Source organism: Sphaeramia orbicularis, chromosome 18 (genome assembly GCF_902148855.1).
Source record: "Sphaeramia orbicularis chromosome 18, fSphaOr1.1, whole genome shotgun sequence".
NCBI lineage: Eukaryota > Metazoa > Chordata > Actinopteri > Kurtiformes > Apogonidae > Sphaeramia > Sphaeramia orbicularis.
This window is the reverse complement of record NC_043974.1, coordinates 25,004,046-25,016,926: the sequence shown is the minus strand read 5'-3', so window position 1 is coordinate 25,016,926 and position 12,881 is coordinate 25,004,046. Positions and strand designations below refer to the sequence as shown.

The 12,881-nt window shown below is 34.8% G+C and overlaps 1 protein-coding gene across 1 annotated transcript in view; it reads left to right on the top strand.

Annotated features, from left to right (window-relative positions):
- Positions 1-12,881, top strand: part of plcb3 (phospholipase C, beta 3 (phosphatidylinositol-specific)) — a 146,027-nt gene that overhangs the window by 92,271 nt on the left and 40,875 nt on the right. Inside the window, exons 4-9 of the mRNA XM_030162722.1 lie at positions 5,272-5,409; positions 5,713-5,792; positions 5,904-5,957; positions 7,708-7,780; positions 8,825-8,925; positions 10,326-10,492. Of these exons, the coding sequence (XP_030018582.1) occupies positions 5,272-5,409; positions 5,713-5,792; positions 5,904-5,957; positions 7,708-7,780; positions 8,825-8,925; positions 10,326-10,492 (613 nt within the window). The remainder of the gene's footprint in view (positions 1-5,271; positions 5,410-5,712; positions 5,793-5,903; positions 5,958-7,707; positions 7,781-8,824; positions 8,926-10,325; positions 10,493-12,881) is intronic.

The window sequence follows — 12,881 nt, the reverse complement described above, 5'->3', positions numbered from 1 at the left end:
CACCTCTAGTTCCAGGACTTCAGGGTTCTGCTGTTTAACCCTTTCATGCAAGAATTATGAGAACCTTAATCAAAATTTTTTCCTGAATGTTTTTATTCCTCTTTAGGCATGAAAAAAAACAATGCGATTGAAAAAATTTTTCTGAAAAATAAATATAAATTAATTTAAAAAAAAAACAACAACATAAAAAACAATAATGAAAAAAAAAAATCTAACAAACCTATTTTTCATGAAGTTGCAAAAATATCCACTCAACTGGACACCATGTGTTTAATTTTTGACGCACAGAAACATGTATTTACTGATAAATTGTGTGAAAACTACAGGGAGGGCTTGTGATTCTGGGGGTTTATGCTCAGGAGAGATCTACATAATGTTACCAATTCATGTCAGAAAAGATATGTAGTGTCTTAAAAGTTTAATAAAGATATGTGTAAAAAAACAACAACAAAAACGAAAAGAACAACAAAATTCTTGAATATACAAGAGAACAGCTGTAGAATAGCTGTCCACCGTAGTGACCAGTATACATGAAAGGGTTAATATCTTGGTCCAGGTACCACAGTACACCTTCAGAGGTCTGGTGGAGTTTAGGCCTCAGTCAGAGCTGGTTTTGTGAAAAAAGGCGAACCTACACAATATTAGACAGGTGGTGATAATGTTCTGCTCCCATAGATGCTCGATTGGTTGAGATCTGGTTGTTCTTTTGATAATTTTGGTCGGTACTAAATACTTTTGATTGGGAATGAACAATAAGATCTGGAGATGCTCGCTCAGACTCCTATTCATCGACTTCGAGTGGTAAATGTTCACTTTCTGCCTAATATATAACCCACCCACTCACAGGTTCCATTGGAATGAGATAATCCACATTAACCCTTTCATGCATAGTGGTCACTACAGTGGACAGTTATTCTACAGCTGTTCTATTGTATATCCATGTTTTATGTTGTTTTAGTTCCATTTCAGCCGACACAGTGGATACTTATGTACCATCACATACACTGGAATTCATACCATTACTGTAACTTTGCTGTTCTTGATAAACCTGATCTACACTAACATGTTTTAGTGTAAATCAATTGCTAATTGTTGTTAAGACTGTAATTAACTACTTTCCAAATCAAAAAGTTGGGCTTTTTTTTTGCATATTATCTCCATGAAGTGAGTAATAACTAATATTAGAGTATGATAAAATGTGAGAAGCATGAAAAATGTTTTTATTTCATAGTTTTCAAACAGTATATTACTTTTTGATGATTGGTTTTAGTCTTTGCTTCAAATATTAAATGCATGGTGTCCAGGTGAGTGGACATTTTTGTAACTTCATGAAAAATAGCTTTATAAAAAAATTCAATGACATTGGTTTTTTTATGCCTAAAGAGGTATAAAAACACTCAGGAAAAAAATCTTGACTAAGGTTCTCAAAATTCATGCATGAAAGGGTTAACACCACTTTACCTGTCGGTGTTCAGAAAGTTATGACTGATTGGTAGGGCTGCACAATATTGGAAAAAACTGACATTGCGATTTTTGTAAACCCTGCGATATATATTGCAGTATGAAAATCTACTCAGGAGGATATAATAGCTGTGTGGCGCCAATGTAAACGGTCAAACAAATTAGTTGTGTTTCCTCTTGTGTCGACACAGAACACGTGTTTCAGTATCATCTTTCTTGTAGCCGAAATAATTCCAGATAACTGACATTGATTTTCTTTTTGGCACCAAGTCTTCGTTTTCAGGGATTTTTCTCTTGTTTGTTGCTCATTTTTCAATGTTGTTACCAGCGACTCATTCCATGTGTAGGGGCGTGGTCTGCTCCGGCAAAATGATTAAGAACAACTGTGATTGGTGGATCGCTGCGTGCAGTGTGTGTCAGGTACCCAGGTGGAAATTAGATGAGAACACGTTGAGTTTATTTGCCTCCTACATTGCAGGACCTGCGATGTGACTATTGCGCACACATACATTGCAATTACAATGCTCAAACGATATATTGTGCAGCTCTACTGATTGGTTTATCTCAGGGGTGTCAAAGTCATTTTTGTCCAGGGGCCACATTAAGCCAAATTTGAGCTGAAGTGGGCCGGACCAGTAAAATAATAACATAATAATATATAAATAATGTCAACTCCAAACTTTTCTCTACGTTTTAGAGCGAAAAAAGTAAATTTGCATTATGAAAAGGTTTACATCTACAAACTATCCTTTCAAAAGATGTGAATAACATGAACAAACTGAAAAAATAAGTATAATTTTCACAATATTCTGACTCAGTTTATCATTTCCACATGTACATTATAACGTACAGATCACAGTGGATCTACAAATACACAAAACATTTAATATCAGGCAGAATATTGTTAAAATTGTACTTACTTCTCTTAAGACACTTCAGGTCATTCAAATTTTTTGCAAAATTAAACTTTGTTTTAGTGTAAATACATGAAAATATTTACATTTACAAAGAGAAACATTTGAAGTTGTCATTATTTCTATGTTATTATGATCGTGTTTTACTGGTATGACCCACTTGAGATTGAATTGTTCTGAATGTGGAACCTGAACTAAAGGGATTGTTAATATTTTAGTGTAATTTTTACATTTCACACATTCATCCCAAGGGCCAGACTGGACCCTTTGGTGGGCCGGATTTGGCCCCCGGGCCGCATGTTTGACACCTGTGGTTTATCTAGACCAGGGGTGTCAAACTCATGTTCTTTCAGGGGCCACATTCAGCCCAGTTTGACCTCCAGTGGGCCAGACCAGTAAAATAATAGCATAATAGCCTATATATACTCAGTGCCAATGAAAACGCAACACTTTAATATGTTTTATTGTTCCTGAGCTGCATCAATATGTTTAAGTTTCACCTGTATAAGATAATCGCAGACAATTTCTTAACAACCTGAGACGGGTTGAGCTATTGTCACGCTTGATTGAGGAAGGAATTGTGGTCAGTTAAGGAGTGGTCATGTTCTATATATAAAGGCAAGCTGAAAAGCACCAAAATCATTTGCAATAACTCAGCGATGCCTAGACACGTGACCACAGATGCCATGCTATGGGGCTCCTGGAGGCTGGAATCTCTGCTCGGCAGGTGGCGCGCCGTTTTGGATGCAATGTGTCCACCATTGTCAGGATGCAACAAAGGCATGAAGAAACTGGCTCAACTGCAGACAGACCTGGTCCTGGACGAGCATGTGTGACCACGCCACAGCAGGATCGCTACATTGAGCTGCAGCACCTCCGGGACCGCTTTGTGACTTTTGGTTTTGGGGATCCTTGAGTTTCTTTCTTTATCCTTATTTTTTGTCAACAAATTTGGATGTGATTTTTTATTTTTACTGTATAGAAATGGCCTGTGATTAATTCCAAAGAGCTTATGGAATAAAAATCCTCATCGATTTGAAAAAATATAAGAATCTTCAAGTGTTGTGTTTTCATTGGCACTGAGTATATAATGACAACTCCAAATTTTTTACATGCAAAAAAATAACATTAAATTATGAAATCATTTACATTTTACAAACTATCCAAACAAAAAAGATGTGAATAACCTGAAAAAAACTGAAATTTCTGAAGAAAAATAAGAAGAAATAATAAGAAAAATTTGATCAATATGTATACGTGCATCTACCAAGACACAAAACAGGCAGAATATTGTTAAAATTACTCTTATTTTTATTTAGACATTCCAGGTTGTTCATATTTGTTCAGATTATTGATGTTTTATTATTAAAGGATATCAGAATTGAATGTTCTTTGCAATAAACCAAAGAAAAAAAATTGGAGTGGCCATTATTTAGAGGCATGATGTGATATTAATTTTTTTTACATTAAACCAAGAAGAACATTTGGCGTCATTATTTTTAGGTTATTATGCTGTTATTTTTGAGTTTGACGCCCTTGACTGTTAATATCTTCTGCACTTTGTCATCCTGCGGGCTGGATTGGAACCTTTGGCGGCCAGATTTGGCCCCCGGGCCACATGTTTGACACCTGTGATCTAGACAATAGATGCATATAATAATAAAATGTTGCTTTACAGTAAAAAAAATCGAAATATTATCCCCAATACAAGACCACTGAAATATGTGCCTACATCAACAGAAACATGTTCTAATTGTTATGTGTTAAAAAAAAAAAAAAAAAATAAAAGCATCCTTTAATTTTTTTTTTTTTTATATTTTTACAAATCAAGTGTTTAGACCAGGGGTGTCAAACTCATTTTCTTCCGGGGGCCACATTCAGCCCAATTTTATCTGAAGTGGGCCGGACCAGTAAAATAATAGCATTATAGCCAATAAATAATGACAACTCCTAATTGTTTTGGTGCAAAAAATAACATTAAATTATGCCAATATTTATGTTTATAAACTATCCAAACAAAAACGATGTGAATAAGCTGAAAAAATTGAAATTTGTTAAGAAATGTAAGTACAATTTTATCAATATTATGCCTCGACTTATCATTTATAGGCTCAATGTGCATCACAGATGAGATCTACACAGACACAGAACATTTAGTAACAGGCAGAATATTGTTAAAATTACATTTAATTTCCTTGAGACATTTCAGGTTGTTCATATTTGTTCAGGTTATTCACATTTTACTGTTAAAAGATAGTTTGTTAATGTAAATATTTTCATAATTTAATGTTTTTTGCACTAAATCAAAGAGAAAAAAATGGTGTTGTCATTATTTATAGGTCACTATGATATTATTTTTGAGTTCGATGCCCTAACTTGCACTTTGCCAATTCATCCCGCGGGCCGGATTGGAACCTTTGGCGGGCCGATTTTGGCCCCCGGGCCGCATGTTTGACACCTGTGGTTTAGACATTTGCTTTCTATATTATTTATCATGATGTACAGTTTGTGCCCTGGTCTTGATCAACACTGGTACGAGTTAATTTATTTACATGGAATGAAAGGAAGACGTGATACAAAGAGAATGATGGAGAGAATGCATAATTGATGGAGAGATACTGAGTGGAAGAGGGATTCGTTGGTAGAGAGGGAGACAGAGAGATGCTTAAAAAGGAGGAAAGAGTCGTTTGGTTAATTAGATCAAATTGCTGCACCACATGCATCACATTTACCGTTCCCAAGAGAAGCAGAAATGCACAAAGAGCGGGAAGAACAGGGTTTGGAGCTGAGGTTGATGTATTGTTAAAATCATGCGCCGTGTACGTGAAAGGCTCATGTTTAATATAATGTGAATCCCATAAAAGGACACAAGTGTAAAAGTGTTTGTGTGCACCAGGACCCAAAGTTACGGGAGGTGCTCGGCTTCGGGAAGGGCGACAACGTAGAGGGGAAGCTTGTAACCGTCGTCTATGGCAACGACCTGGTCAACATCTCCTTCCTCAACTTCCAGGCTATGCAGGAGGACACAGCCAAGGTAACCATGGAAACCACCACCAGCATCACCCCGTCCCATATCTCTTATCTCTTATCTCCGCTCCCTTCCTTTCTCCCCCTCTCCTCGTCTCTTTCACTCCTCAGGCTTTGAGCTGATTACTCACTTTACGATGTTGACTTAGAAACATGTGCTCTGCCTTGTTTAGCTGCCGTAAAAGGGGTTATTACCTACGTTTGAGTGGTGTATTGTGTATAGAAACCATTTCCTGCAGTTTTGACACCAGACGACCGGTCAAACAAGCTGAGTTTTTTTTTTTTTTTTTCCCCATGTGTTTGTTTGCAGATTTGGACGGATGAGCTTTTCACTTTGGCTACAAACATACTTTCGCAGAATGCCTCACGCACCACGTTTCTCCTCAGAGCGTAAGACGTCACATGTCTCATTTTGCCATTAAACAGCTATAGATTTTATGTTTACAACTCCAATATTTCGTTGTTTTTGTTTTTTTTTTATCTATCTGTTGTTTGTTGCAGGTACACTAAGTTAAAGCTGCAGGTGAATCAGGATGGGAAGATTCCTGTGAAGAAGTGAGAAACACACATTAACCCTTTCATGCATGAATTATTAGAACCTTATTCAAGATTTTTTTTTTTTCCTAAGTGTTTTTATTCCTCTTTAGGCATGAAAAAAAAAAAAAAACAATGTGATTTAATTTTTTTTTTTTTTTTTTTTTTTTAAATCAACCTGTTTTTCATGGAGTTACAAAAATGTCCACTCAGCTACACCATGAATTTTATTCTTGAAGCAAAGAAACATGTATTTAAAACCCAATATCATAAAGTGATATGAAAACAGTGAAATGAAACCATGTTTAATGCAGCTAATCTGATGTTTTCTCACAGTTTAACATATTCTAATACTAGTTATTACTCACTTCATGGAGATAATATGCAAAAAATAAATATTAACAATTAATTTCCACTCAAGAACCAACCAAGAACAGCAAAGTTACAGTAATGGTATGAATTGTAGTTTATGACATGACATGTAAGTGTCCACTGTGTTAGTTGATATGGAACTAAAACAACAAAACCCATGAATATACAAGATTAAAACTGTAGAGTAACTGTCCACTGTAGTGACCACTATGCATGAAAGGGTTAAACTCTATGGTGTTTGAACCTTTTAACAACAGTTAGTCTCTGCGGCGCTGCATTTTACACTTTTTTTTTTTTTTTTTTACTTTATTTGTAGAACTTTTCAACATTTAGAGAAGTTTTCAACATTTAACAAATATAAAACTTATCATTTCAAGTGATGTGTTCATTATACAAAGACTGACACCGGACATGACAAACAAACAGAACCCATAGGATAAAAAAAAAAAAAAAATTAGAAAAAAGAAACTAGAAAAGCACTCGGAGAGCGCCATAGCTTGAATTTGATGCTAAAAATTTGACTCTCTGATTATCTGTGAACTGTTACCGAGAAATGATTCTTCATTTGTAATTTACCTACATCAGTACGGACCACCACAAGTTGTAAATAACACTGTGTTAGTATTAAATACATTAAATACATCATTGTGATTATATCTGGTTTGTTGTTTTAAAAAATAAGTCAGCATTTTGGGTGATTTATACAATGGTAAAGAGTCATCCATGTGTTACTATGGCAACCTGTCCACGTGCTACCACATTCTCATGTCAATAAAACAGACACTTTTCAATATTTTACTCCAAAATTTATTTTCAGCATAGATGAACATAATATCTAAAAGCTTTTGTCCTACTTGATATCAGTTTCTGTCCAGAACCACATGTTTTGAATGTTTACGTAAAACTTAAAATAATTGATCTCAGTTTCAAGTCCACGTGTTACCAAGCAATAATTTGACATTTTTCACCAAAAAATTTTATCTCCTCAAATTTTTTTCTACATAATGTTTAAGTGTTTATAAATACCTACTCAAATATGTATAATACTTGCATATAAGTTACTCTGATTACATGACAGAGACTGTTGAATACAAAGTGCGTCCATGTGTTACCGCTTGATCAGACCCTAAAACACACTGTTTTGAGCATTTATTTTTTTATAATAAAGATAATTAAAGGCCAGATATTGAAAGTTTAATTCTTCCTGAAAACAAAGGTGCAAAAGAATTGGCAAAAAAGGCATTTTCTGACACGCCACTTCTTGTTTTTGTTCCTCTTCTCATTTCTCTGTAGTTTTGTTTTTGAGTCACTAATGTTTATGTCCTTTCTTGTAAATCTCAGATGCTTCTAAGAGTGTTTTTATGTCCGTAAGTCGCTTGTTTGTTGTCTTTTCTTTCAGCATTCTCAAGATGTTTTCAGATAAAAAGAGAGTGGAGACGTCTTTGGAGCAGTGCGGCCTGGTGAATAACAGGGTAATCATCAAATGCAGTCACTCACCGCGTGGCTACTTCAGTAAATGTGTATTTCTGTGGTTCATATATGACAACAATGCACTAGACACCTTGGAGCTCAGTGTGTCACCCTGTGGTGTTACACAGCATTCTTTGCATGCCTTTGCACTGTATGGAGGACAAAAAAATGGCAGCGGGCACCTATTTTAAGCAGCATAGCCTTAAAATCTTTATATTTAGAATTTTTAAATGAGTTTTTCAGAAATAGTAAATGGAATTGTAAGTTGAGACTCGTCTTCCTCAGCTATGCAGATTAAAACAAACTGATTGATGTATTAGTGATAGTTTTTCCTGACAGTTTGTTCGGGTTTTTTTTGTTCTTCCCACACAGAGTAAACATGGCTAAAACACTCACTATCACAGCCTCATTCATTTTTTTTTTTTTTTTTTTTTTTCAAACCTGGAAGTGAAGTGAAAGTGTAGGTCATGTGTTTTTTATCTGTTACGTTGTTAAAGACATGGCCTACATCTGCAGAGTTAGGTACTGTGGGCTTGGGGGTAAAACAAGGTTTCTAGTGTCTGGGATACTGTCTGTAATCTTTCCTAAAATCAGTTTTGGAGTCACAAGACTACTTGAATAAGCGATCAGATTGTGAAAAGGTCGCTGTCAGCGTTTGTCTTTTTTTTTTTGTCTTGTCCTCTACTGCCTTCTGCTGGTAAAGGTGTAAAAGAGCAACAGTAATACACTGTATACAGTTTGGAATAGTTTGTAGTCTATGAAAGCATCTTTTTCTGTTTTTGCAACGTGCAGTGGGTGAAAAAAATGCATATCAAGCAGGCAGATGGATGATACGTGGTTATAACATCAGTCTGAATTTTAAAAAATCCTCTAAATCGAACAATTTCATCTGAAAAAAACTTGTTTTTGAATAAAGTCCAGCTTCAAAAAGAAACGGCAGGTTAATATTTTAGCTTTAAGACCTGTGAAGTGTTTTTTCTTTTATTTTTCTCTATTACTTCCTTTCCGTATCTTTCTATTCATCGTTTTCTGATCTGTTTCTGCAGTCAGAGGGAATAAAACCAGATGACTTCACGTGGGAGGCCTTCCAGAAGTTTCTGGACACCCTCTGTCTCCGACCTGAGATTCAAAGCATATTTGAGGAATGGTCTGTATTACAAATACACTAATAAGTCTTCTAGAAGTTCAGCACCAATGTGTTATAACGTAAATGTTTATTTCCTCCTGCCAAAAGCCCCCCCTCTAATATAAACCCCTTAAGTATTAACCCTTCAACAACAGCAATCTTTCCAGTGCTGCATTTTGCTCTTTACACACTGCAAAAATCCAAATCTTACCAAGTGTATTTTTCTCATTTCAAGTCAAAATATCTCATCACACTTAAAATAAGACATAATCGCCTGAAGAGTAACTTTTCAGTGAGATATAAGAACTGATTTTTAGACAACAGATCTTGAAAATCTTATTTCAAGAAATCTTACCAAGATAATTTTCAGATTTTTTGGCAGATTGGCAGATTTTTTTTTGCTTAATTCAAGGTTGTTGTATTTTTTGCTCAATTCAAGATTGTTTTGCATAATTCAAGATTGTTTTTGCTTAATTCAGGATTTTTTTTCCTTAATTGAGGATTGTTTTTACTGAATTCAAGATTTTTTTTCCTTAATTGAGGATTGTTTTTGCTTAATTCAAGATTGTTTTGCTTAATTCAAGATTGTTTTTTTTTTTCTTTTGCTTAATTCAAGCACACACACAAAAAAAAAATCTGCCAATGGAACAAGTGAAAATGATCTTGGTAAGATTTCTTGAAATAAAATTTTCAAGATCTAATGTCTAAAAATAAGTTCTTGTATCTCCCTTAGAAGTTACTTTTCAGGTGATTATATCTTATTTTAAGTGTGATGAGATATTTTGACTAGAAATGAGGAAAAATACACGTGGTAAGATTTCGATTTTTGCAGTGCAGCATTGAAATAGCTGTAATAACTACTGAACTGTTTGCACTATCTACAAAAAGCTGAGATCCTGAGCTTTCCGACAGTATATAACGCTTTACGGCAGCAATGTGGGACTCTATTATAAGTAGGAACTGTTTCAAAGACTTCCACACAGGCTAAAAAACACATGGAAGCAGCAAAAAATATGACGCCATAATATGGATGCTGAATGTTCAAGACCAAAAAGCATGTTTGAGCAGATGTAAAATAGTTGAAAGTTTATTTCTGCATTTCAGAAAGTTTTGTTTACTTTACATCTACAGTTGTTTCTGATAGAGGTCCTTATTTTTCTTTTTTACTAAAACACACTGCTTTAAGCCTTTATTATTTATAATAATTCTAATTAATGGCCAGATATTGAAAGTTAAGTTCTTCCTGAAAACATAAGTGTAAAAGAATTGGCAAAAAATATATATTTTCTGACTCTTTTATTACAAAGAAAACATGAAGACAGGCTGTTATAGTGGCGGTCTTATTTCCACTGTGAACCACATGCAGAGGTGACCACACACATACAGATATTTTTTCAGTACACTTGTGTTTCTCGCTGCAGTGGCTCCAAGAGGAAGCCGTTCATCTCTTTGGACCAGTTGATGGACTTCCTCAACCGCCGGCAACGAGACTCCCGACTGAACGAGGTGCTGTACCCCCCGCTGAAGAGAGAACAGGTCCGACAGATCATGGAGAAATATGAAACCAACAGCAGCCAACTGGAGAGAGGTGAGAAACTCTGTGTATCTTACTACAACACGATGACAGATTTTTTTTTTCCTTCTTTTTTTAACCCTTTCATGCATAGCGATCACTCCAGTGGACAGTTATTCTCCAGCTGTTCTCTTGTACAGGGGTTGGACAAAATAATGGAAACACCTTCACCTCAAGATGATAATGCCCCAATCCATACAGCTAGAATTGTTAAAGAATGGCATGAGGAACATTCTGATGAAGATGAGCATCTCGTATGGCCGGCACAGTCCCCAGACCTCAACATTATTGAGCATTTATGGTCAGTTTTAGAGATTCAAGTAAGACGTCGATTTCCACCGCCATCGTCTCTAAAAGAGTTGGAGGGTATTCTAACTGAAGAATGGCTTAAAATTCCTTTGGAAACAATTCACAAGTTGTATGAATCAATACCTCGGAGAATTGAGGCTGTAATTGCCGCAAAAGACGGACCTACACCATATTAAATTATATTTTGTTGATTTTTTTAAGGTGTTTCCATTATTTTGTCCAACCCCTGTATATTCATGGTTTTGTTGTTTTAGTTTCATATTAGCCAATACAGTGGACACTTATGCACCATCTCAAACACTGATATTCAGACTATTACTGTAACTGTGCTGTTCTTGATAAACCTGATCTGCAGTGACATGTTTGAGTGGAAATCTATTGTTATTTGTTACACAAGAAGGTTTTTTTTTCATATTATCTCGATGAAGTGAGGAATTACTTGCATTAGAATATGTTAAAATGTGAGAAGACATCAGATTAGCAGCATTAAACATGTTTTTATTTCATTGTTTTCATATCCCTCTCTGATATTGGGTTTTAAACACATGTTTCTTTACTTCGAAAATTAAATGCATGAATATTTTTGTAAATCCACAGAAAAAAAAAAAACTCGATCACATTGTTTTTTTCTTGCCTAAGGAGGAATAAAAACACTGAAGAAAAAAATCTTGACTAAGGTTCTCACAATTCGTGCATGAAAGGGTTAAATTAAGTTTTTCTTACGAATAATGCAAACAGTAATGACAACGAACAATACAGATCTGTGCATTGTAGAAAAGAAAAGGAAAAAACCAAAATAACCTCTACACAAAATTAAAAGATAATCAAAGTAATCCCCTCAAAGTAATCCCATTTATCCCCATGTATTTCACTTTCACAGGCACAATACAGTCCCTCACCTGTCAGGATGTCATTGTGCTAGTTGATAAAAAAAAAAAAAAAAAAAAAAAAAAAGTTCATGAGTCAGATTACACTAAGGATTGTGGAATGTGTCTAAAAAAGGGCTCCAAGATTTTTTAACTTTTTAATCTTATGGCACTGAATGTCCACCTCAGCTGCTGCTTACTTACATTCATCAGTCACAGATTTGGGTTTATAGGTATAAACTCTTACATCAAGTACAGCATAACAAAGGACAGCACATATTACCCCTGTGGCTCATCTGGTGCACGCTATGTTTATGATGTACTCTTTTAATTTAAGAACACAAATGATGTTTTAACTGAAAATTACAACAAGTGGATTACATACAGTCTCATGCAGACCTTTTGGCATCCTATAATATCCCATATGTGCGATCATCTTCATTCATCTTCTGAAATACTTTGTCCTCAAGAGGATCGTGGGTACGTGCGATCAAATTAAGCAAAACTAAGACAAATAAAATGTTTACTCTATTGTAAATATTCCATCTGATACTGAGATGTGCAAAACTGTAAAGAAGCAGTGTCTAAAATGTTGTATATATGCTATGTCTGTAATAATTATCAAAAAAAATCATACTTAACAGTCAGATATTTACTTTAAAAAGTTGAAGATCAGTGAGTCTTGACCCTTATTTACACTAACGCTGAGTAACAGTGACATAAAACACAAGTGGAAGATTACAAATAAAAACTGTATTAAAATCGATGTAGAAAAACTATAGATCACAGATAAACTACACCGATCATTTAAAGCACATGCAGACAAAGTGATGATTTTTTTTTCTCCTTTTTCATTTATTTATAAAGGGACAAATGTGTAGCATAGATTGTTGTATTTACAGCCCCTTACAGTGCTTTTATACACCATAAAATACAACATAAAACTGTACAAAACACATGAACAATCACTTTGTCAACTATATTTTATTGAAAAACAAAAAACTGAGTAATTATACAATAGTATCAAAGGCACACAGGGATAAAAATGGTCTCATTCTGCTCCTCAAAAGAACACGTCAAAGATTAAGCTGGAAAGTAATGCAAAAAAAAAAAAAATCAGAAGTTGAGTGATTTTTTTGATCATGTACTGTCATTAAGCACAGAGTGTTCACTCTTATGCTTCTTTGTAAAAAGTGTCATTTACTGTGATCATAAAAACTAAAAGTACT